The 24,284-nt window shown below is 34.5% G+C and overlaps 3 protein-coding genes and 1 long non-coding RNA gene across 6 annotated transcripts; 3 read left to right on the top strand and 1 right to left on the bottom strand.

Annotated features, from left to right (window-relative positions):
- Positions 1,298 to 3,194, top strand: LOC109133480. Its single transcript, XR_002038610.1, has 3 exons — positions 1,298 to 1,573; positions 1,974 to 2,160; positions 3,119 to 3,194. It is a non-coding gene; the product is annotated as an uncharacterized LOC109133480 (long non-coding RNA).
- LOC104790719 (kinesin-like protein KIN-14F) lies at positions 3,196 to 9,830 on the top strand. Of its 2 annotated transcripts, none has more exons than XM_010516494.1 (18): positions 3,196 to 3,262; positions 3,663 to 3,849; positions 4,808 to 4,971; positions 5,063 to 5,209; positions 5,348 to 5,734; positions 5,874 to 5,942; positions 6,026 to 6,253; positions 6,391 to 6,472; positions 6,557 to 6,652; positions 6,737 to 6,916; positions 7,070 to 7,176; positions 7,285 to 7,463; positions 7,576 to 7,740; positions 7,831 to 8,084; positions 8,175 to 8,338; positions 8,415 to 8,609; positions 8,680 to 9,401; positions 9,478 to 9,830. In XM_010516494.1, exons 2-18 carry the CDS (start codon positions 3,753 to 3,755, stop codon positions 9,626 to 9,628), a joined length of 3,387 nt encoding a protein of 1,128 aa, XP_010514796.1. In that variant the 5' UTR covers positions 3,196 to 3,262; positions 3,663 to 3,752; the 3' UTR covers positions 9,629 to 9,830. The 2 variants fall into 2 exon arrangements, with proteins under 2 accessions (XP_010514796.1, XP_010514798.1); XM_010516496.1 differs by having other exon boundaries at positions 3,199 to 3,262; positions 3,718 to 3,849.
- On the bottom strand, positions 10,368 to 12,505 carry LOC104790720 (putative phytosulfokines 6). Of its 2 annotated transcripts, none has more exons than XM_019246701.1 (3): positions 12,169 to 12,505; positions 12,007 to 12,071; positions 10,368 to 10,700 (listed from the first exon to the last, which is right to left on the bottom strand). In XM_019246701.1, exons 1-3 carry the CDS (start codon positions 12,242 to 12,244, stop codon positions 10,542 to 10,544), a joined length of 300 nt encoding a protein of 99 aa, XP_019102246.1. In that variant the 5' UTR covers positions 12,245 to 12,505; the 3' UTR covers positions 10,368 to 10,541. The 2 variants fall into 2 exon arrangements, with proteins under 2 accessions (XP_019102246.1, XP_010514799.1); XM_010516497.1 differs by lacking the exon at positions 10,368 to 10,700 and adding an exon at positions 11,262 to 11,580 and having other exon boundaries at positions 12,169 to 12,481.
- On the top strand, positions 16,263 to 18,298 carry LOC104790721 (histone deacetylase HDT1). The gene is made up of 9 exons (XM_010516498.2): positions 16,263 to 16,379; positions 16,697 to 16,767; positions 16,865 to 17,079; positions 17,195 to 17,214; positions 17,294 to 17,350; positions 17,433 to 17,494; positions 17,654 to 17,807; positions 17,899 to 17,971; positions 18,069 to 18,298. Exons 1-9 carry the CDS (start codon positions 16,367 to 16,369, stop codon positions 18,130 to 18,132), a joined length of 729 nt encoding a protein of 242 aa, XP_010514800.1. The 5' UTR covers positions 16,263 to 16,366; the 3' UTR covers positions 18,133 to 18,298.

Below are 24,284 nucleotides of genomic sequence, written 5' to 3' on the forward strand. Positions count from 1 at the left end.
CCTTTCCAAAAAAAAAAAAAAAAAAAAAAAAAAAAAAAAAAAGAGAGAACATTTTATAAAAATCACAGTCACATAATCGCAACGAACAAATATACTTTTCCGTATAACAGTACTTATATCCAAAACTTCACTCATTATATTAATAATATTATTGTGGCTTTACCAGGTGATTGTAATTTGAAAAAGCTGGCCGCCCATTTGATCTTCTCACTTCCTTCTTTGTTTCGGTGTTTCCAAGAGACAAGAATTATATACTTCTTAGTTCTTAGAAATCGCTTCACCTAACAATTTCAAGACATACATAATTTATTCCAAAGTCACACATATGTATAAATCCAAAGCTACACATATATAAACTAAAATACGATGATGAAAGCAAAATATACAAAAATTATTATATGAAAGATGAAAAAGGGAGGAATTGTTTTAGGGCATATCATGCTGCTTAGTGAGGTAATCAGGTGGGCCGACGTACGACTAGAATTTTCATTAGCTGACTCCTATGTATGCTCGCCACGTGTTGTTTTTAATACTTTAAAGGTCAACCATCTCATAATCTGCTAGAAGAGGAGTGGGTTTTACGTTTTGACAACGATACTATTAACCAGTGATTACAATTCACAACCATAAAAAAGTAATGTACACTTACTATACCATTCATGTCAGGCAAAAATATTAAAACGTAAAGGGTATTTTCTCGAGTCGGATTTTCAAATCTGTCAAAAACGATTGAAGTTTGTTGGATACTTGGATGGTAATTTCATCAAACAATAGCATCGTTATTGGATTTTTAGTGCGTATGGTAGGGGATTTGAGCAATGAGGAGTACGTAATTTGTTTCTTTACGCGGGTTTTAGGATGAAACAACGTACATACATAACATTGTTAGTTTGTCACGTTATTTTTTTTGTCCACGTACGGTCACATTGGTTCTTCAAAGACTAAAGTAGAGGTATTTCTGAACTAGAAAGATGTGATCAGTTGGAGGATTGAAGAATATATATGGATAAAAAAAAAAAGAGATTTAGTTAATGAAATATAATTAAGGTCCCTCGGAAGGAGGGTTGGAACTTTTGTAAATTAAACAAACTTTTCTTATACATTTTTATGTAAAAAAAAAAAAAAAAAAAAAAAAAANNTAATTCCAAGTTCTAACATTTTGCCAAACTATATATTTGTGAAAGATACTAATAAATTAATAGTAATAAATATATCCTGATAAATAGTAGAAATAAGTTTTGAGTTTTGACATTTTAAGGGGAAAAAACGGAATAAATTAGCAAAAGGCAAGTGAACCAACAACACTTTGATTTTCTCTACACACGTCTCTCTTTCCCTATCTTCTGCCCGTTATAAAAAATACAAAAAAGTGCAAAAGGCAGCTAATCAACTCTTTATTTTTCTCTACAAAAATCTCTCTTCTCTCTCACTCTCACTCTCTATCCCATCTTAGAAGTTACGACATCCAAGAGCTCATCGTCCCAAGTTCTTTGTTCTCTGGTTCCAATGGTGTGATCGATGGAAAACATCATCCGAAGATTGACTTCATGTTCTACGTACACTTCTAACTAAGGTTCGTATATATAAATTCTCTCTACTCTCACTTCTAAAAACTGGTTTTAATCATCCATATATTGTTGAATTTCTGATCCTGCTATCAGAAATACTAAGTAATCATTTTCTGATGTGAAAAATTAATCGACATGATTATTGAGTTTTAGAGATCTATCACTTCTTCAATGGATTTCATATTATGATTATTTAATATTATCATATTACGATTATTTAAAATTTCATATTATTATTTATAATGTGGTCTTCGCACGCAATAATCTATAAACGTCAGCATATAGTTTGCCTCTAAAAGATAATATTTCTGTATAAAATGCATAGAAATGGATGTGTTTTTTTCTAGAACCATATTTGCTCAATTTAGAGAAATGCGTATGTATTGATGGAAAGCGTGTTTTCAGAAAAATACTATAGTACAATATTGTGGAAGATCGAAGTAATAAATTAACTCAACAGCAAAAAAAAGACAATAAAAGAAGAAAGGTGAAAAAATGCCACAAGAAGTAATGAGAGGATTAAAGGGTTTGGTGGTGTCGTCCACAAGCAATGGGGATTATGAGCTTGCACAACGAAAAGCTGAAGAAACAGGTTTGTCTCATCATCATGATCATTTCTTTGTTTTCTTTCTTTTACTTTTATTTTATTTTTATAAACTGTTGAATATGAAAGATAATAAATCATATAAAGTAAAGAAAAAAGAAGTCGAAGATGGACCATATGTTAAAATAGCTTTGTGATTCGAAAAAAAATAAGAAAAATTATACGTTGGATTTGAATTAGAGAAAGTCGTTTAGAAATTGCTTTATGAAATTGGCTTTCATTAGAGGGTAACCCACCACAACGGCACAACTATTATTACTTTATGTTTGGTGGATATACATTTACGTAATACGTTACGACTAATCAAATATAATCTAATATAGTCAAAAATTTCTGAACATACATTTCAACTTTTCTATAGTCTCCCGAAATTATTTTCCTATTTAAAACTTTTAATTATAGGAAACAATAAAAAACAAAATTGTAAAGCAAATTTTTTGGTTTAATACGATTTCGGTTTTGGGGTTTCTTGCCTTGATGAGGAGATCATGATGCGAGAAAGAACATATATAGTTTTTGTTTAAAAAATATTTGTTCTTAGGTTCAGTCTTGGATAAAAAAATATAATAAAAATTGAAAATATATATAATTAAGAAAAAAAAATACTAAAATACCACTAACTAATTATCTTTATCAATGTCATATCATTTTAGTTTATCTAATTTATTTTTATATATTTAATCAAAAACATAAATTTTTGATTGGTTTACTCGGTATTTATGTAAAATTTGGTTCAAGTTCTGTTGGATGAATTAATTTCGGTTTAGTTTAGTTTGCTTGCTTAGAAATAAATAACATTGAAATGTGGACTATTAAGATAGTATGGGCTTAATCAATATCTGAGCCCAATTCATTTCCCGCGTTATCTTTCTTTCAGTTTTCGAGAAACAATAATAATATAAATGTGTTTTTGTGTCTTTGTATTGTCAAAAAAAAAATTCATAAGCTGTGAGAAGGTACCAAGCGGTGGCATGGCTGAGACAAATGGACCAAGGCGCGACGGAGACACTGCCGGAAAAACCNATGGTGTGATCGATGGAAAACATCATCCGAAGATTGACTTCATGTTCTACGTACACTTCTAACTAAGGTTCGTATATATAAATTCTCTCTACTCTCACTTCTAAAAACTGGTTTTAATCATCCATATATTGTTGAATTTCTGATCCTGCTATCAGAAATACTAAGTAATCATTTTCTGATGTGAAAAATTAATCGACATGATTATTGAGTTTTAGAGATCTATCACTTCTTCAATGGATTTCATATTATGATTATTTAATATTATCATATTACGATTATTTAAAATTTCATATTATTATTTATAATGTGGTCTTCGCACGCAATAATCTATAAACGTCAGCATATAGTTTGCCTCTAAAAGATAATATTTCTGTATAAAATGCATAGAAATGGATGTGTTTTTTTCTAGAACCATATTTGCTCAATTTAGAGAAATGCGTATGTATTGATGGAAAGCGTGTTTTCAGAAAAATACTATAGTACAATATTGTGGAAGATCGAAGTAATAAATTAACTCAACAGCAAAAAAAAGACAATAAAAGAAGAAAGGTGAAAAAATGCCACAAGAAGTAATGAGAGGATTAAAGGGTTTGGTGGTGTCGTCCACAAGCAATGGGGATTATGAGCTTGCACAACGAAAAGCTGAAGAAACAGGTTTGTCTCATCATCATGATCATTTCTTTGTTTTCTTTCTTTTACTTTTATTTTATTTTTATAAACTGTTGAATATGAAAGATAATAAATCATATAAAGTAAAGAAAAAAGAAGTCGAAGATGGACCATATGTTAAAATAGCTTTGTGATTCGAAAAAAAATAAGAAAAATTATACGTTGGATTTGAATTAGAGAAAGTCGTTTAGAAATTGCTTTATGAAATTGGCTTTCATTAGAGGGTAACCCACCACAACGGCACAACTATTATTACTTTATGTTTGGTGGATATACATTTACGTAATACGTTACGACTAATCAAATATAATCTAATATAGTCAAAAATTTCTGAACATACATTTCAACTTTTCTATAGTCTCCCGAAATTATTTTCCTATTTAAAACTTTTAATTATAGGAAACAATAAAAAACAAAATTGTAAAGCAAATTTTTTGGTTTAATACGATTTCGGTTTTGGGGTTTCTTGCCTTGATGAGGAGATCATGATGCGAGAAAGAACATATATAGTTTTTGTTTAAAAAATATTTGTTCTTAGGTTCAGTCTTGGATAAAAAAATATAATAAAAATTGAAAATATATATAATTAAGAAAAAAAAATACTAAAATACCACTAACTAATTATCTTTATCAATGTCATATCATTTTAGTTTATCTAATTTATTTTTATATATTTAATCAAAAACATAAATTTTTGATTGGTTTACTCGGTATTTATGTAAAATTTGGTTCAAGTTCTGTTGGATGAATTAATTTCGGTTTAGTTTAGTTTGCTTGCTTAGAAATAAATAACATTGAAATGTGGACTATTAAGATAGTATGGGCTTAATCAATATCTGAGCCCAATTCATTTCCCGCGTTATCTTTCTTTCAGTTTTCGAGAAACAATAATAATATAAATGTGTTTTTGTGTCTTTGTATTGTCAAAAAAAAAATTCATAAGCTGTGAGAAGGTACCAAGCGGTGGCATGGCTGAGACAAATGGACCAAGGCGCGACGGAGACACTGCCGGAAAAACCGTCGGAAAACGAATTCTCCGTCGCCCTCCGCAACGGCCTCATTCTCTGCAACGTCCTCAACAAAGTCAATCCCGGTTCCGATCTAAAGGTCCGATTTTTTTTTTTTTTTTTTCTAAATCTTTGCTTACTCCTCCAATGCAACGATCTAGAATTTGACGTTCCTGTGATTATTGAATCAGGTGGTGGAGAATCCGATTACGCCAGCTATACAGTACGCCGAGGGAGCGGCTCAATCCGCAATTCAATATTTTGAGAACATGAGGAACTTTCTTAAAGCTGTTGAGGATATGCAGCTTTTAACATTTGGAGCTTCTGATCTCGAAAAGGTTCTATTTTTATCATCAAATCATGTAGTTGTTACTTTATGTTTTGGCTATTGAGTGTACGCATATGTTGTGTTCGATGAAATTCCCCAGAGAAATGATTATGTGATGAAAGATTGTTACTTTTTTGTTTTTTGGTAGGGAGGATCATCGAACAAGGTAGTAGATTGTATTTTGTGTTTGAAAGGGTTTTACGAGTGGAAACAAGCGGGTGGAGTGGGAGTATGGAGGTATGGAGGGACTGTGAGGATTGTTTCATTCAATCCAAAGGGCAGCTCTCCGCGGCAGCAGTATGGGGTTGGTAGTGAAAGCACTACCACCGATGAGTCTGTATCTTTGGATGAATCTGAGTCTTCTTCTCAGTATGATCAGCTTTTGGATTTTCTTCATCTTTCTAATGAAATCTCGACTGAGGAATCTGAGACTGCAATCTCCCTGTCTTTTCTTTTTGATCATTTCGCGCTTCAGCTTCTACAGGCTTATATCAAAGAGAGTGATGGGTCAAATGATCTGCCTTTAAATGAAATGGTAGGTAAGACATGTTTGAGTTATGTGTGGGTTGCTCTGTATATAGTGATGCAACAATGATACATTTCATTCCTGTTGAATCATGTTTTATCAAGATTACAAGGATGATCTTTGTTTCACTTTTTCGTTACGTCTATAGGTGATCGATAGCTTGCTCAACAAGGTAGTTAAGGATTTCTCTGCAATACTAGTTTCTCAGGGGACTCAGGTATTACTTACTCTGCATATATACTTCGTGGAACTTTTTTGCAATGTTGAGACAATTCTCTGGGGTTTATGGTATACTTGCAGCTGGGTTCGTTTCTAAAGAAGATACTGAAATGTGATAATGGAGATCTATCTAGGTCAGGCTTTGTAGAAGCAGTCTTTAGGTATCTTCAGCACAGAAAAGATCTGGTGAAAAAGGAGTTTTCAAAGTTTTGTAAATGTGGCGGAAAGCTTGAGTTTATTAGACCAGACGTCCGCGAGTTTTCTCCTGGTCATGCAGATGCTATTGGTGTTCAACAGAAAGAGCTGGAGGTCAGAATTTACAATTCTCTTCCAATACTAGACTTTTTGAGTTCTTGTGTGTTTGAACCTTTTCATTTAGTTAATTCTCGAATGCTATGAGAATTTTTGTTATGAGATGGGTTCATTTCTTCGTTGCACACATGTAGGAAGTAAAATCAAATTTTGTGGAAACAAGATGCCAAGTTGAACAGATGCAGTCAGAATGGCAGGAAGAACTTCAAAGAATAGGTAATGAAATTTCTCTTAACCCAAATTTCATCTTCTTGGTGGTAAATAAATTACATGATAAATCGTCATCAACCTCCATGGCAGTTCATCACGTTAAATCCATGGAAGTTACATCTTCTTCTTACCACAAGGTTCTGGAGGAAAATCGCTTACTTTACAATGAGGTCCAAGATCTCAAAGGTACCACCACCTATTACACATCCTTGCATTTGATTTTTAGTAGGTCTTTTTAGTGTATTGACTTGTGTTATCTATGTACTGTAGGGACCATTAGAGTCTACTGCAGAGTCAGACCTTTCTTACAAGAACAAAAAGATATGCAATCAACTGTGGATTATATTGGAGAAAATGGTAATATTATAATTAATAATCCTTTCAAGCAGGAAAAAGATGCACGAAAAATATTTGCCTTCAACAAAGTATTTGGACAGAATGTCTCACAAGGTATGTTTTATGTTTTGTTATCCCATCGATGTTCATTTATTTATAAGTGTATTCTAATTTTCACCAAGATATTTTGAGACTTTTGTTATATATGACTTAGCTTAGAATTGGTTGCTTTTGCACAACCTAACTATGTGGTTGTTTACTTACCAGAGCAAATCTACATAGACACTCAACCGGTAATAAGGTCTGTCCTCGACGGATTCAATGTTTGTATCTTCGCGTATGGGCAAACTGGTTCAGGGAAAACATATACGATGGTATGACCATATTAGCTAGCACAGTTACTTCCATAAACCATCAGACATTTTAATTTCTTATTATCCCTTGCACATTGAATGGTTTATCTCTATCTTTTTTACTTACAGAGTGGGCCAGATCTGATGACTGAGACAACTTGGGGAGTGAACTACCGAGCTCTACGTGATCTCTTCCAGCTTTCAAATGCAAGAACACATGTGGTGACTTATGAAATTGGAGTCCAAATGATCGAAATATATAATGAACAAGTTAGAGACTTACTAGTCAGTGATGGTTCCTCTAGAAGATATCCTTTCATATACTTTATAATGAAGAGTTCGAAGAGTTCTATTCATATATTAACATATCTCCTCGATGTTTTCCTCTGAGAGGCCCGTAATCCTTGACCAGCTTCTCACATTAGATATACGCAATAATTCTCAACTCAATGGCCTTAATGTACCCGACGCAAGCTTGATTCCAGTTTCTAATACTCGAGATGTTCTTGATTTGATGAGGATTGGCCAAAAGAATCGTGCGGTGGGCGCTACTGCTTTGAATGAGAGGAGCAGCCGTTCTCATAGGTAATTCTTTTTAGTTCATTTTCTTAATTCAAGCTCTATTTTTCCTATGATCATGTTATTGTAGTTGAACTGATGTATATTTGACTGCAGTGTATTGACCGTTCACGTCCAAGGAAAAGAATTGGCCTCAGGATCCATTTTAAGAGGCTGCCTTCATCTAGTCGATTTGGCTGGAAGTGAAAGAGTAGAAAAATCTGAAGCTGTAGGGGAGAGACTCAAAGAAGCACAACACATAAACAAATCGTTGTCTGCACTAGGAGATGTCATCTATGCACTTGCACAAAAGAGTTCCCACATTCCCTACAGAAATAGCAAGCTTACACAAGTTCTGCAGGATTCCTTAGGTAAACAGTAAGACGAGGTTTTGCAAGTGATTTTTGTTTACACCAGGTCTGTTTTATTTTCTTTGTAGCTTCATCTCTCATCATATGCAGGTGGTCAAGCCAAAACTTTAATGTTTGTGCATATTAACCCTGAAGTTAACGCGGTAGGAGAGACTATCAGCACCCTTAAGTTTGCTCAAAGGGTTGCATCTATTGAACTTGGAGCAGCTCGATCAAACAAGGAAACCGGTGAAATTCGAGATCTTAAGGATGAGGTATATATGGCATCCATTTCATTTTCGTTTCAGGGAAAGAAATATGTGGTAACAATTTTTTCTCTCACATTTGCAGATATCTAGCCTTAAATCGGCAATGGAGAAGAAGGAAGCAGAGCTGGAACAATTGCGATCAGGTAGCATTCGGAACGCAACTGAATGTCAGAGAGCAAGAGCAGTTTCTCCGTTCCATCTCCCGAGAAATGGTAACGGTGCTGGAACAAAGGCTGAGGCAAGTCCACAGCCAAACGACAGTACCAGAAGCTACGAGGTGAAACCACTCAGAGACTAGTTTTTTTTTTTACTTTATAACTAACCAGTTTGGTGAATGCCATTTGCAGACCAGAAGTTGCTCAACTGGCAAGCAGAGAAAGACAGGGTTTCCATCTGCACTGAGAAACAGAGAAGCAAGCCCGAGGATGCCGAATGTAGCAGAAGAAAGGTTAAATCCGAGTCCGAATAGGAGGTCACTATCCACAGATAGAGGATCTGCCATTAAAAGTAGGAATAAGTCCGAAGTTACTCAAAACCTTCCGGTTGCAAGAACACCTTTTCCAGCTAGAGTACCAGTAGCCAAATCCTTTGCAACTGTTCCATTGAACCCATCAGCAGAAATCACTTCAGAGACATTTCACAATCATCAGAAGTTAAGTGCTCGAAAGCTTTTCCCCGAGATCGAGGAGGAACACATAAGACATACACTTCATATACGTCAAGGTGGTGTTAAGAAGACCAGAGCCGAGAGCAGTAAAGCCAAGGCAAAGCAACCATCGCCAGGTAGGTTTCAGAAACTCGATGTTGGGATCAGTTTGCGTTCTGAGGCAGATTCTGAAGCAAAGGTAGGAAATTATCAGACCCAAAAGGGGAACAACAACCACAATGTGATACACTCAAGATTCCAAAATTTCGATGTGGGTATCAGCCTGTTCTCGGACCTCTGTGCCGGTGACAAATCAGATTCAACACTCAAGAGTGATTCCTCAGAGACAGACAACGAACCGCCCTTGAAATCGAAGAATTCCCAAAGAAACGTGTCCAAAAGCTCCCTCAACAACAAACTAAGGTTACTATGAACTCCACAAGATCTTTCACTACGTATACTCAAACAAGTATTAACTTCATTTATATATACCACGCAGGGCGATTTATGCTCATGAGGACACATCACTCGTGAATGAAAAGCCTTTAAATGGTACAGCCCATATCAAAGAAGGTAATAGCCCTAATATATCTATGCCCGAGTTCAGGAGAAGCCGTTCAACGCATCATGCAAGGTTCATGGTACCATAGAAACATATCCAAAACTACAATATACCTATCTCATAAATCCCTCACACATCATTATCCTTTGTACATTCACAACTTGAAGTTGGGTTTTCTTGGTTTTGTTATTTTCTTTTACTCCATAGTTGTGAGTCTTGTGACTGAGATTGAACCGTTCCGTTTAATACATTTACAATCAATACAATAAAAGAACTGAAGTTTCTCTCCAGTGATAGATTTATACATAAATAAGTAAGTGGGCCTTGGCCCGTGTCACCTACTATTACAATGGAATTCACATTACAAGAGTACAAACATCCCACATCGCTCATCTAAGAAAAATACTTGTTGTATATATAACTTTTGAGAGAGCAACTTTGGTCACGACCTTACTTGAACAGGATCTGTTCTATAGGCTTGTACCTCTGTTTCCTTGATTTCTAAGGAGACAGGCCCTTCACCCTGGTTGATGAACCATGACCGTGCGATCAGAGCGTGATTAACGGCCACGATTTGTCCTCGGACGCATCCGGTGCTGTAGAGGATCGTTACTCGGCTCGGTTCTACCTTGCCGGGGTGGTCGCACGGTGGTCTGACAGGTTCCTTTTTTTTTGTTCCCTCACAGTTTCTAATGAACATGAGCTGCTCGACGAAGTGACCAACAGAGGTAGAAATTTTTCCATTTCTCGAAATCTCTATAGTAGTTCATTCAGTGTTTCATTTTTAGTCACTGGCACTTGAAACTGTAAATTTTTTAAGAATAAAATAGTTTGAAAATAGATATCATACTTGTTAAGATCATGCTAGCTACAGCAATTTAAATTGTTACGGACAATGATAACAACCAAACCATACTCGTGAATATCTTTCATGACTGATTGGAATTGGACGTAAAAGCTATAAGGAATAACCCAAATTCAAAGATTTATTAGCGTTTACTTCACTTGTGTGTTGGAGCAGCTCCATTGATGCGAGAACATTCACTTTTAACTTTTAAGAAGAGGGAAGAACGGATCGAGCTGAAATATTTTTGGCCAACATTTCGCATCCATAGCCGAAAACTTCTTGCAGCACATTGGTCCAACATTTTCAAACTTTCCTGTGAAAATTGATTTGTGGATTTCCACATTCTTATGTAATAACAGCAAAAAGAGTAATATACTTATTTTCTTCAGCATTTCTAATGTTTTGAAGTAGAAAACGATTATATTGTTCCATTTTTGTTCGATTGTCTCTCAACCTAGCATTACGATATGAGCATCTCGATTATAGCTTATCGAACATGGGAATGGGAACTAACTAACTAATTTGCTATTATCCCACATCGGTATCAAGACTCATGAACAGTAAGTAAACTGTAGTATAAATAATGACCCAAGAACTGGTTTGAAAGACACACGGAGCAGTGAAGACAAACCGAACTATTCTTTCGCCTTTTACTAAAGAATACCGTGTCTTCTCTGTGCTAAGCGGCGTACGCCTATTTTGGAAGGGTTTGTTTACTAATAAACCCTCTATCAGTTCTTTAGTTTTTAAATATTTACAGTAGTGGTCAGAAAAAAGAAACAGAGGTGTTTGTTACCAAGCATTTGTTGTTAATTCAGACTCTCATCTCAGAAACTTGATAATTGTCGAATTGAAAACCTAGAACAAAGCAACAAACCAATTAATTAAACAATTTTACCTAGTGTTTTTTTAAATCTTCATTAGAGCTGATAAAACAAACTCAGCTAGGAAATTAAAAACAAAAAAATTGGTTTCTTGGAGCTGTTCTGTCACATAGGACTCATATACAATACTTATTATTATATATCTAAGTAACATCAACACAAAAACATTACATATATGTAGGCAAATTAATTATAATGTTAGTGCTTATGGTGCTGTGTGTAAATGTAGTCTAAGTGAGCTTCCGTCATCATCCTTCTCTTTAAACATTCTTCATCTCCTTCTCCACAATAATTCATCCCCATCAGTTTCTATTTTTATAAAAGACAAAAAAAAAACTCACAGGTTAAGGTTCTCCATATACTAACCACTTTAATTTAAGTTTACCAAAAAAAATAAAAAAGAACTTTAATTTCTATTATTTTGCAATTATGAGATACTTTTTCGTACAATTAGGACGAAATACAAATTAAATACACCGCTGAGTTCCTCATACTATCTTTAATTACATGTTAAGTTAGTGAAATTTGGTTTCTTTCAAGTTTTCGGGTTTAGGAACAGTAAAACATTAATACGATTTATTATTAGGAAAAATAAAATAAAAAAATCAAGTTTCAAAATTTTTCGTGGCTATACATATGTATATTTTAGGTGGTTATATATGGTTTTAGGCCAAAAAAAAAAAAAGTTAGCAAACTGTCAATTTATCTTAGGGATAAAAAATTAGATGGACTTACATTAAATGAGTCTTCTTCAACCGATGTAGCTGAGACTACTGGATTCAGCTCTGGATTCTCTTTTCCTGAATGTATATTAAGATTGAGAGTTTAAGGAAGATGATTTGGTATTACTGATAATAAAAACTTTAAGGAACTTAATCATTACTTTATTCAACATACCTCTTCGAATCGCAGACGAACTTGTTGATAAAATGAGGAAGAGAACACACAAAACAAGGCACAAGGTTTGCTTCATGTTCTTCGGCTGAGAGAGAAAGAGAAAGTAAGAAGTTTGTGACAGACATATACCAATATATATACACCGAGTCGATCTGAGATTCCTTTTTTTAATATATTTTTTCTTACTTTGGTTAAGTTTTTTCTTCTTCTTTTGGTTCAATATCTCAAATTTGAATCAAACTATTAACTTAAGTGGGGACTTAACAAATGTCGTCAAATGCCAAATTATGTCCTCGACACTGATTATAATGTATACAAATCACATAATATTGTATTGAAATTGTAAAATGTTAATGAGATAGTATGATTTTAAGTTGATTAATATGAGCCATATATAAAATTAAGGGGGACAAGGAAATCTTTTGTAATTCGGGTGAGTGCCAAGTTTCACTAAATAATTGAAAAAGTGTGGTCCAACCAAAGTCTTAGACATACTAATGCTAAAGTCTTGCCTGTTCTGTCAGAGTTTTTCCAATCTAAGTCAACTCTTCCGACATTGTTTGACAGCTGTTTCCCATCCCTCTTCCCATTCTCTGTTCAACCTTTTTTGTTTTGTTTTTTCTTTTCCTTTTCTATATTTTGCTTTATAATTATTATATTATTTTAAATATTTATCAGATTTAAACACTAGTTACATTATTAGATGATATTAAGTCTTAATAAATTAATAATAAATATTTGTTTTGAAGATGGTAAGTTAACAACAAATTCGAAGAAAAATATGTTTTCATATGTAGTGTAAAATATAACTTTAATAAAATGGTGGAACGTTGGCAGGTAATTCGTAGCATTGAATAAGCAATTAAAACCATAACAAACAACTATAACGAAAGTTGTCAAAAAAAAAAAAAAGACAACTATATAACGAAAAAAAAAACTATAAATATACTAACAAATAACAAAAGTTGTGGACGGAATTGCATAACACATGTAAGCAAAACTAGCAAAACCTACGTAAGTGGCAACACTGCGACTGTCCTTTAATGCTACATAGTCACTCTCCCTCTTTGAACAAAAATAAAAATAAAAAGTCACTCTCCCTCTCTACACCATTTATTCTGTTTTTATGTCGATGTCATACCAGTACCTATAAAATAAATGTAAATGCAAACTAAAAAAAGTTGACATATCTAAACAATAAGTACACTTTGATGACGAATTCAACGAAAAAAATACACACCACGTTTAATTGGTAGTACAAACAACATACCATTTTGATTGGGAAAAATCTTATATTTTGATTGGTGTCAAACAATGGGGATGAGGTTTTAGGTACCATCTCCACCAAAGAATCTAAGGAGAGCACATAAATTAAAATGAAGTTTTTAAGTTGAATTGCTTCAATGATAAAATCTCAATCCAAAAATATATTTTGCATACTAGTCTGAATATTAAATTATTAACAATAGTTAGCTTTGATGGTATGAAGATTATATATATTTTTAAAACATACATTAAAAATATTACCTTCAATATTAATTAATTAATAAAACAGTGCATAAGAAAATAAACAAGTTAAGCACAATTCTCAAAATACCACTAACATGAGTTTTTGTTTCAAAAATATCATCATTTTTCTTTTTGTGAAAAATACCACAAAAAGACATTTTTCCATAAAAACTAAAAAACTAAAATTAAACTTTAAACCTTCAAAATTAAATCCTAAACCGTACAAACTAATTAAAATTTAAACCTTAAACTTAAATCCAAAATTTTAAATTATAAATCCTTAAAAGTTATTTTTAGTGATAGTGGTATTTTTGGACTAAAATATTTGTAACTGTATTACAAAACAAGAATAGTGATAATACTTTTCAAATAAAAACTTAATTAATTTAGTTCAAAAAAAAAAAATTAACTTAGTATTTTAGAGTATTTCTTGAAAATTAAAATCAATATAGTTAGAGTTTCGTCTATTCGTCTAATTGGATACTCCATGACTTGTGCACACTAAACAATGACTTGATAACATGCAAGTTTTCGGGAATTGCTAACTTTGGTACAACGTATATGCGTACCACTAAAAAAGTCATAAAAGTTCTATCGAATGACTGCATAGATCTATAAAACTTACTTTGATCCATATTCTATCAAGAAGGATGGATCATAATTTGATGTATACGTTATAGGCATGATTATATAAACTCACATATTTTGGGACACTCACTTACTACGCCTTGAGGAGACAAACCCTAACCCAAAGCTTTATCTCTTTAGCAACGACAAGGACAAGACACCACTTACTTCTATGGAATCTTTATCACAAAAAAAAAACTCTTTTATAACCTTTACACCTATATAATTACAGAAACAAACACTATAGCAGGTGAGTGGAATCTGCTCACAAGTCACACCGATACTTAATAATACTACATACAAAATATAATTGTAACAGTCATTCACATGTGAAATGAGAATGTATTCTAAACTGATACACTGAGTAAAGTTAACTGAAGATATAGAAAAAAATTGGTATTTTCTTTGAACCTAAGAATTTGCATGGATAAGAATCCTTTCTCTGTTAAGAATCAAGAGTTATTCCTTATTCCCCTTACCTTACCTTTTTGTTGTTAGCTATTGAAGTCTTCTCTACCGTTTTCTTTCACTCCTGATCAGTTTACAACTAGGAGAATTAATTATCACTCAATGGAAGTGTTATGTTGTTGTAGTATATAAAGAATAAAATGGATGAGTTTGTCAGCTGGTCAGGTCTCATTTCAGGCAGCGTCTAGACTCTCTCTTAACTTGAGCGTCTCAAGTTTCAGTTTCCTTATTGGTTCTCTCCCCAAGTAAGGTATTAGAATCATCCTATAATGTATTGATTAGCTTCTTGACATTGTCTTTCATATTCCCACAAGGTTGCATCAAGAAAAAGAAGATAAAATCCATGTACTCGCTTCTTTCTTAGGTTAGGCGATATTGAGAACTACTTGGGCAGCAAAGGTTCTCTTGATTTACAGCATTGTGGAACACGGAACACCTCTCTCTAGCTACATCTTCACTCACTCTGCTCCGATCCATTTCAAAAGTTTAAGAACTTGTAATTCTGTTTATGTACCAACAGTGGTTTCAATATTATATGAGATGCAAACAGAAGCGAGTTCCTTGGAAATAACTTTGACTGTTTCCTCAAATCGTTGGCTTCTGAACAAGCGGGGAAAACCATGCACTTGATGGGTGCTACAAGAGGAGGGAAACAGAACACATATCAACTGTTCATCCCCTGCTGTGCTTGGCCTTGTGCTGAAACAATGCTCACAGAAACAATATATAATCCGACCAATCCCAAATGATGGTTCAATCACTAACGGAGTGATCACTCTTTTGTGATTGACGCCATGTTCTTCTTGATGCTCACGTTTTTGTTGAGAGTACACACGTAAAACTGCTCCGCTTCCCCTTTTGGATTCCAGAGTTGCTTTCATCGACTAACAAAACATTAAGACAACAGATGAAAATGTTGAGAATACCTTTACTTCTTTAGGTTCTGCAATTCCTATACATAATGAATGTATTACGGAGACACAATAGAAAATAGTCCTTTAAATAAGATTGAGACAAACACATCCAATCTATCAAGCAAAGCAATCGAAAATTTCTATAGGCGTGACCAAGTCGACGCTTAACAAAAGAAAGCAATCGAAAAACATTCGTTTTGAGAGAACGCGGACGACGTTCCCCTGAGCTTCGTCAGAGGATGATTAACCCGATAACGATTTACGAAGAGTCTCCTCTGTTTGAATTTTGATCGAACCAAACGGTTAACCGTCTTTTTCCACTTTTAAGAACCATTCTCAACCGAATTCAACTGAATTTCACGAAATTTTACCAAAATTCTCTGCACTAACCGGCCAAACCAGACATAGTTATTCTACGAAAAACAAATTAATCGAACCAATAACCGAACCGATTTAAACCAAATTTTATTCGGTGACTCTTTAACTGAAAAAACCAGATCCCCGGTTCGGTTCGAAGTCGCGGAAACAAGAACCCTAAAGAAAGACCAAAGCACTTAAAACTCTCTCCGTTATAAATAGTCTTCTCTCAGAACCCTTTCTTCTCCTTCTCCCAATTTTAGCTGTCATAAACCCTAAAAAATCCTATCTTTTTCCACACTTTTCAACCTCGATTCTTAGCTATGGAGTTCTGGGGTAAGAATCTTCTCTCTCTTGAGTCGTTTAATCAGTGATTTGTATCTCAGTTGTTTTTTCTAAAACCTCTTTAGGATAATCTGTTTTTGAGCTCTCTTGTGGCTGTAGCTTAATCTAGGCTTTTTAAGTTGAAATATTGATTGGAGAATGAATATATTGTAATAGGAAATGGTATGGTATGGAATAACTTAAAGCTGTTTTTGGATACTCATTTTGATTTTCTCCATAAAGCTGTTTTTGGATACTCATTTTGATTTTCTCCATAAAGCTGTTTTTGGATACTCATTTTGATTTTTGTTTGTAAATGATGTAATCAGGTATTGAAGTTAAACCAGGAAAGCCAGTTAAAGTGACTCCTGAAGAAGACACACTTATCCACGTTTCTCAGGTTTAGTATCAAATGTAACAGTTAGATTTGATTCTGAGAGTTTTTGAGGTTCATTGTAACAATCTTGGAACTTTCTTTGTTTTGTGTGTGTGTGTAGGTATCACTTGGAGAATGTAAAAACAAGAAGGAAGAGTTTGTGTCTGTACATGTAAAGGTTGGTAACCAGAAACTTGTCATGGGAAACCTTTCAACTGAGAACATCCCTCAGCTTTTCTGCGATTTGGTATTCGAGAAAGAGTTTGAGCTTTCTCACAACTGGGGAAAAGGAAGTCTCTACTTTGTTGGATACACATCTCCCAACATTGCAGATAAATATCCTTTGATGATGTTTTTTATTGGAACTTTTGTGTTTGGTTTAGATAGTTTCTCTATTGATTTGTGTTTCCATGGTGATTTCCTTAACTCTTAATCGATTGTGTGTTTTCACTGATGGAGAAGACTTTTCTGGTGAGTCTCACTTTTGATTCACTTTCTGATTGTGATATATGCTTGGTTGTTAATGAGTCATTATATCTTGATTTGACAGATTCAGAGGAAGAAGAGGAAGAGCTTGAAGAAGTCCCTGCCACCATTACCGCTAATGGTACTTATACTAGGCAGAGACTACTACTTGCTGTCTTGATTTGTTTTCTTGATACTTGGTAAATAATGACTTTCATTTACAGGGAATGCAAAACCAAAGGCCAAGCCTGCACAAGTGACAAAGAATGCAAAGCCAGCTGATGGAGTGAGTTTGCTATAGCTTTCTGTGATTTGTCTCTTTGTTTTACTACAGTAATATGTATAGCTTTCTGTTTGAATTGTCTCTTTTGTTGAGTGAGGAGATGAGACATGTTTTTTTTCAAGAAATTTTTAGTGATACATTCTTGTGTCATGATTCTTGCAGATGGTTGTTGATGCTGATGAGGATTCAGAGGAAGAAGAGGAGACACCTACACCTAAGAAGCCTGTATCAAGCAAGAAGAGAGCAAATGAAGAAGCCCCTAAAACACCTGTGTCATCAAAGAAGGCGAAAGTAGCAGTTACTCCTCAGAAAACAGGTAGAGATACAAACAACCATTCTTTTACATTAGTCACTTAATTTGGGAAACATAAGTAGTGATTTGAACCTACCTATTTTCTTTGGCACAGATGAGAAGAAGAAGGGTGGAAAAAACCAGAGCCCAAAGTCAGCCAGTCAAGTCTCCTGTGGTTCATGCAAGAAGTGAGCCTCTCTCACTCTCTTTATCCAACTCTCTCTTCTCTCTGCTTATATTTATGCGTGTGATAACATTTTCTAATTGGCTGATCTTTAATGGCAGGACGTTCAACTCAGGTAATGCACTTGAGTCTCACAACAAGGCGAAGCACGCTGCTGCCAAGTGAAGTGGTTTCTTAGAGAGCTTATCAACCAAACTCCTCTGTTTTGGGTTTTTGAGTAGGATCATTATGATATCTATGATATTTTGCTTCTAGTCTTTATGAAACCTCCGGATTTTCTCATCTTTATTGGATAACAAGTTTTGATTCAAGAAAGCCAGTTGGAGTCTAATCACTAGTACGGTAGTACCTATTATAAATGAATTAAAGATTAAATTTTGTTCATTTCACACTAACTAAACCGGAACACACTAATTTTTAGGAACCGGTTGAGCCGGTTGAATCAGGTCAACAAAAAAAAGGAAACTATTCTTTAATTTAGAAATTATTAGCTTTTCTTTAGTAGAATAGGCAAATTTCCTTTTTCAGCAGTTATAGTGTTATACTAAGAGCTTATATGTACTTTCATCATCTGATCACCAAAAAAGGTTTTTGTTTTGAAGTTCTTCTACTTACAAACACACTCACAATTCCAACAATGTCTCCTTTATCTACACTTTCTTCAAAGATTTCACAACTGTCTTCAAAGATTTCACAACTTTCTTCTTTGTTTAAAACGATGAAACAAGTAGGATTTAGTCGCAGATTGATTCCGTCCGAGGCAGACTTCATCAAACTCGCGATCAAATACGATCTTATCCTTGCTGCAACGCTGTTTTCACTATGGATGGTGGTACTTGGTCAAACAGGAATACCTAAGATGATGATCAAGTGCTTTTCTTTTTGCTTAGGTGGACACTCTCAGAATCATATATGCATCATTCGACCCTACTTTGTCGTCGGGCGGTAAGACCATTGATATCAAAAGGATTGACAAAGAGATGGCTATGTTATGTGGTTTCTTGGCTTTGGTCTTGTTGCTCATGAACCTGTTCGGATTCTTCGGGGGAGTTTTGTGTCTACTTGTTTCTCCTCCGTTTTTCTTCTTGGTTCAACAATTCATCAAGCGAAGAAACGTTACAGAATCTTGAGATTAGATTTCTTGGAGATGAAGATTCAAACCACACGGATTGGTCTTAGGGTTGAATTGTTTGGATTTTCAGGTATTGCGTTGAGTAATCTCAAGACTAGATAAAACCTTGGTTTTAGGGTTTAATCGTTTGGTGGTGATCTTTTGTAGTCTTTTTTTTTTTTTTTTTTTTTTTNATCTGTTGTAATTACTTTGCTTTTCCAATTGTAGTTTGTTCCAATTTGTAGTTTTCACTACTCCATGTTTATCAGAGAGTTTGATCAGTTGAAGGCAAAAAGCAAAATACAGATTTTTGCAAGCTTTTTTTTTGTATACTCTGTATGATAAATTATTACTACTAATAAAAGGGACATTTTGAGCTCTCTGAGAGTGTACACCTAAGCAAAAAGAAAAACCTTATCTAGAAGCCACCTCAGCAGCTCTCAAATCTAATTCCTCTATGTGTTCAATTTCTCTTTACGAATGCCAAAGAAATTTTAAAAAACATAATAATTAAATACCAACTACAACTAATTGTGCTTCCACGACCAAATTAAAAAGAAAAAAAAACCTACCCACTCACTCTCGAATGAGATATATCGGGCTTTTAGGTCCACTTAAATTTAGTGGGCTTATGCACACATTACATTTACGATTACACAGTTTTTACAATCATCATCAATTCATCATCATCCAAAACTGTTCCTCTTCTTCTCAACGTAAGCCCGACTTTGAGCAATTAACAACCACCATCTCAAATCTATTCAGCTTCCTACAGCCTGCACTGAAAACCGCCGTTTCCATTAAAAATACTTCATTGCCCACTCTCCTTACACATAAATGACCATTATAATTCCATTATTATCTTCACTTCCCATACCCTATAAAACTACCACCGCCGTAATGAAACCATCACCACCACAACTTTGTGAAACCACCTTCAAAACCAGCCATGGCATCAGCATTTATCTCCATCCCTGCCGGTAAAAAAAAAACATAACATTCAACACCCTTGAAGGCACTTTCTGCAAAGAAGAAGTTATATTCAGGTTAATCCACTTCTGGGAGGCTCGCAATCACACTAGAGGCAACCTTCTCATTGGCCTAGAACTATTACTCATAGATGAAAAGGTAAGTAACGAAATCTCTATGTCCTTACGCACATCTACCATATTTTTTAAAAAACCATTTGCTAATTACCGCAATTCCCACCAGGCAACAACAATCCAAGCCTTCATACCTGCAAACAGAATAAGTCGCTGTAAAGACTCCCTCAAAGCTAATTCAGTCTACACCATCAACAGATTCCTCATCAGCCCGTGCAAGAAACTTTTCAAAGTTTCCGATCACAAATACGGCATATCTTTCTCCAATCAAACAGAATTGCAAGAAGTTACCAAAGGAGACCACAAAATTGCTTCTCCAAAATTTAGGCTTCGACCTTTCAATGATTTTGCTGCCATCGTTGACTGAAACACTTTCTCTTCTTAAACTTATTTTCAATTGTATCATTTAAACAACTAATTCTTAATCTGATTGTTATATGTTGTTTAAATTGTAGATGTCATAGGCCAAATTCGTCTCATCACTGGGGACAACTTACAAGACATTACTACAAATGCTGAAGCACCAAGAACTGCCAACGGGAAGCTAAGGAAAGAATCTTCTTTCACCTCCTTATGAAAGAGTACGGTCTCACATACTTTCACATACTTTGATTTGTGTAAATGATGTTGATCAAATAATTCCCAACTGGCTATTTACAAGCTACTACTTAACAGTGGCGAAACAATTCGTATTTACCTCTGGGATATCATTGCTGCAAATTTCCGTTCAAGATGGAATGCCAGTCAGTCAAAACCAAATGTTCTACTCCTCACCACTGCCAATGCAAAATTTTTGGGAGGTACACAATATATATCATACTTCTAAACTACCAAAAAAAACCAACTAACTTACACCATCCTCTACGTAGGTGCTGTCACACTTAGCTCAACATATGCTTCTCGCGTCTTCTTCGACACCGACATAGATGAAACCTCAGAGTTTATAACATGGTATGTTTACACTTACTCTTACAATTTCTCACATCACACATTCATCCACTACTTTTGAAAAAAAAACTTCCCAATCATCAGGTTAAGTGAACAAGATGCAGCTTTTGGAAGCTCATCCACCGCCGTAACCAAGCTTGAAACATTGAGTATAAATGAGCTTAATGAGTTTATCGAAAATGAAATCCCACAGGTACCTACTAAACTCTCCCATAACTTTGCTTCCTCACTTCACGTTCACTTCAAATTCCTCTAACAAAAAAAAAACAGAAAATCAACTTTCTATGCTCCGTCACCATCATCAAGATACTAGGCGAATCTAGCTGGAATTATGTTTCTTTATTTGTTATTGCAAAACTAGGCCTCATGTTTCTAAAATTTTAAAATTTGATCTCAATTTTTAAATTTATCTATAAAATCCATAAAGAAAAGTTGTGGTGTTTTGGGTCCCAAATTTTACAGGATAGGCCTTGAGTTTGTCCTTTGTTTTTAGTTTGTTTTTGTAAATTTTGACTTCGCTATTATAATCTTTCTTTGGTTTTTAGACTGTCTCTTCTGTAGTGACTTTTTGATGAGAATAGTTTCACAAATTGAAAAAAGAAAAGTTACGAACCGGGTCTAATTCAAGCCCTGCAGTAGAAAAGCCAATATGTATTGCGCTTAAACCGACACCAAAACCGATACGTGAAGCTTCCTTTTAATAAACCGTCGATTAAAACTTATCAAGGGCTACGATCTCTTAATGATCTCTTTATATTTATATTAGTATATTTGCAGCAGTTTTTGCTCAAAAATACTATTTGGAAAGTTTTTACATTTAATATCAATGTTTATATTCATATGGTTAGTTAATTCTCTCTACTATCCTTATAACCAAACAGAATTAAAATATTTTAAATATTCATATATATAATTTTATTTTCCTATCATATTTTTTTTATTTTAAAATTAAAATATAGTGAATCGTCATATAATGCATAAAGTTAATAAAAATGTATATTTTTCCTGCATATATTGTGATTTGAATTTTTTAAAACGAACATATATTACTCAATTAATATAAAAAGTGTGTGTTCAACATACATATTGTAACGTCCGCGAACCAAAACTCTGCGTTTTGGGGGTGGGTGTCGATCGACACTCATGTCGTGTCGGTCGACACCACTTATTTCTGGTTTGACCAGATTGATTTAATTATCGATTTGGACCTGTTTGGTTTAGGAAAAACCATTAACCGGGATATTTAAGTAAGAAAACGACCTAGGTCGTGTTTTATTTTTTGTCTTGGTTGCCGTTTGTTGTTTTTGAGAGAGAAAGAGGAGAAAACAGTTTCTAAGAGTTCTTGTGAGAGTTTGTGAGATTTGAAGGCATTTTTGGAGAGATCTTGCTGGGAGAGTGAAGATCCATGGCTAGGAACGTGGTGGGAAGGTTTCTGTGGTGGTAGCTTCGTCCTTTGGACTTAGATCTCTTTGTTGGCTAAGGTGAGTGCATGACCATGGCTTATCTAAGCTAAGATCTCTGTCTCTGTGATATTGTGTGTTGTTTGGTTGTTTGTTTTGGTTGTTTGTGAGTTTTTTCGTAGCTCCTGAGGCTTGGATTCATTCCTGGGATTGTGTGGGACGAAGAGGAGAAGTTTGGAGGTGAGATTCGGAGGTTCTGTTCGAAGGAAATCACTGCTCGACAGTGGTGTCGGTCTACACTAACGCGAGGACGGCTCGGGAACTTAGCGAGTGTCGGTCGACACCGTTAGGGTTTCGGGGGTGTCGAGCAGGTGTCGGTCGACACCCAAGTGGTGTTGGTCGACACCAGATATCCAGTGTTGGTTGACACCTTCTGGTATCGGTCGACACGATTCTGACAGTAACCGGATCGTGTCGGGTCACTTGTTCATGTTCCTGGTTTGTTTTATTGTTGTTGTTTGTGGCATGAGAGATCTTATTGCTTGTGTGTATAGCCCAGTAGATGGGAGGATTGCCTCACTGAGTATTTATCAAATACTCATGCATCTCAATTTGTGTTTGTGATGCAGGTAAAGACAAAGTGTGATCGTGGAATCAAGGCAATGAAGAGGAAGATGTTCTAGGGACTCGATTGGATGTTGTCTGGCGTTGCTAGGTTGCCTAGAGTTGGTCTTTAGAACTTGCTACGTTGTCGGTTCCTTATTTTCCTGTTGTTGACATTGAAATGGTTAAGATTGGATATTGGTTATTCTATATTGAATTATTATTGGTTATTTTAATTGGTATTGTTATTCTGCTGTTGTTTTGTGATTGTGGTTAGGTGGCTAGGGGATATGGGACCACTAGTCGTAGTTAATTATTATTATTATTATTTAAAAAAAACGGGTCAGATCGTTTCACATATATAGTAAATTTACCGTATATAGTAAATTATAGAATTTTAAGAAGTTTTTAATTTATAAGTGATATATCTAAACTTAATAAAAAGTTTAAAATTATGATATATTTAAACATTAAATTTTCAAAATAACACAAACAAGTTATATTACATGACGAGTTATAAGACATTACATGATTGAATTGATAATACTAAAAAATGAAATATCTTACTTCAATAAGGGTTAAATCCTTATTTTACTATTTTAACAACATCAATATAAAATATCTCGAATCAAACTGATTTAATTAAGATTGTATTAAACAAAAATTGTTGTTCGATATACCACGAATTATATACTAAATCACTAAAATTAACAAAAAATTACATTAGCAAAATTAGTATTAAAATAATACATTAACAAAAAATATCAAAACAAAACTTGCCCCGCCGTATACCGCATGTCATAATCTAGTATATATAATAAAAACGTAGGCGTTTTCATTTCCTGATTTGGTTTTAACTCATCTTTCTTCTCTGTCAAGAACGATGAAGCAAGTAGGATTTAGTCACAGATTGATTCCGTCGGACAAAGATTTCATAAAATTCGTGATCAAATACGACTTTATCCTTGTTGCAACGCTGATTTCACTGCGGTATATGGTACTTGGTCGAACCGGAAAACTTGAGATGATCGGTTTATACAACTTTGTTTGAGTTATCCAAAGTAACTTTCCGTCATTCCGTGAGACGATGGGTCTTTTCGCTAAGATCATATTTGCTTTTCTGTGTAGACCTTTTTGCTATAAATATGCATC

The sequence above is a fragment of the Camelina sativa genome, chromosome 6 (assembly GCF_000633955.1).
Source record: "Camelina sativa cultivar DH55 chromosome 6, Cs, whole genome shotgun sequence".
Taxonomy (NCBI): domain Eukaryota; kingdom Viridiplantae; phylum Streptophyta; class Magnoliopsida; order Brassicales; family Brassicaceae; genus Camelina; species Camelina sativa.

Bases quoted from the DNA above. Each gene is read 5' to 3' on its own strand.
- LOC104790719 (XM_010516494.1), top strand. From the start codon at position 3,753: ATGCCACAAGAAGTAATGAGAGGATTAAAGGGTTTGGTGGTGTCGTCC. The intron at 5,210-5,347 runs GTTCTATTTTTA...GTTTTTTGGTAG, and splicing joins GAGCTTCTGATCTCGAAAAG to GGAGGATCATCGAACAAGGT. The intron at 7,464-7,575 runs ATATCCTTTCAT...CCAGCTTCTCAC, and splicing joins AGTGATGGTTCCTCTAGAAG to ATTAGATATACGCAATAATT.
- LOC104790720 (XM_019246701.1), bottom strand. From the start codon at position 12,244: ATGAAGCAAACCTTGTGCCTTGTTTTGTGTGTTCTCTTCCTCATTTTA. The intron at 12,072-12,168 runs GTATGTTGAATA...ATATACATTCAG, and splicing joins TTCGTCTGCGATTCGAAGAG to GAAAAGAGAATCCAGAGCTG. The intron at 10,701-12,006 runs GTAAGTCCATCT...CAATTTTCACAG, and splicing joins TTGAAGAAGACTCATTTAAT to GAAAGTTTGAAAATGTTGGA.
- LOC104790721 (XM_010516498.2), top strand. The intron at 17,215-17,293 runs GTGAGTCTCACT...TTGATTTGACAG, and splicing joins TGATGGAGAAGACTTTTCTG to ATTCAGAGGAAGAAGAGGAA. The intron at 17,495-17,653 runs GTGAGTTTGCTA...TGATTCTTGCAG, and splicing joins ATGCAAAGCCAGCTGATGGA to ATGGTTGTTGATGCTGATGA.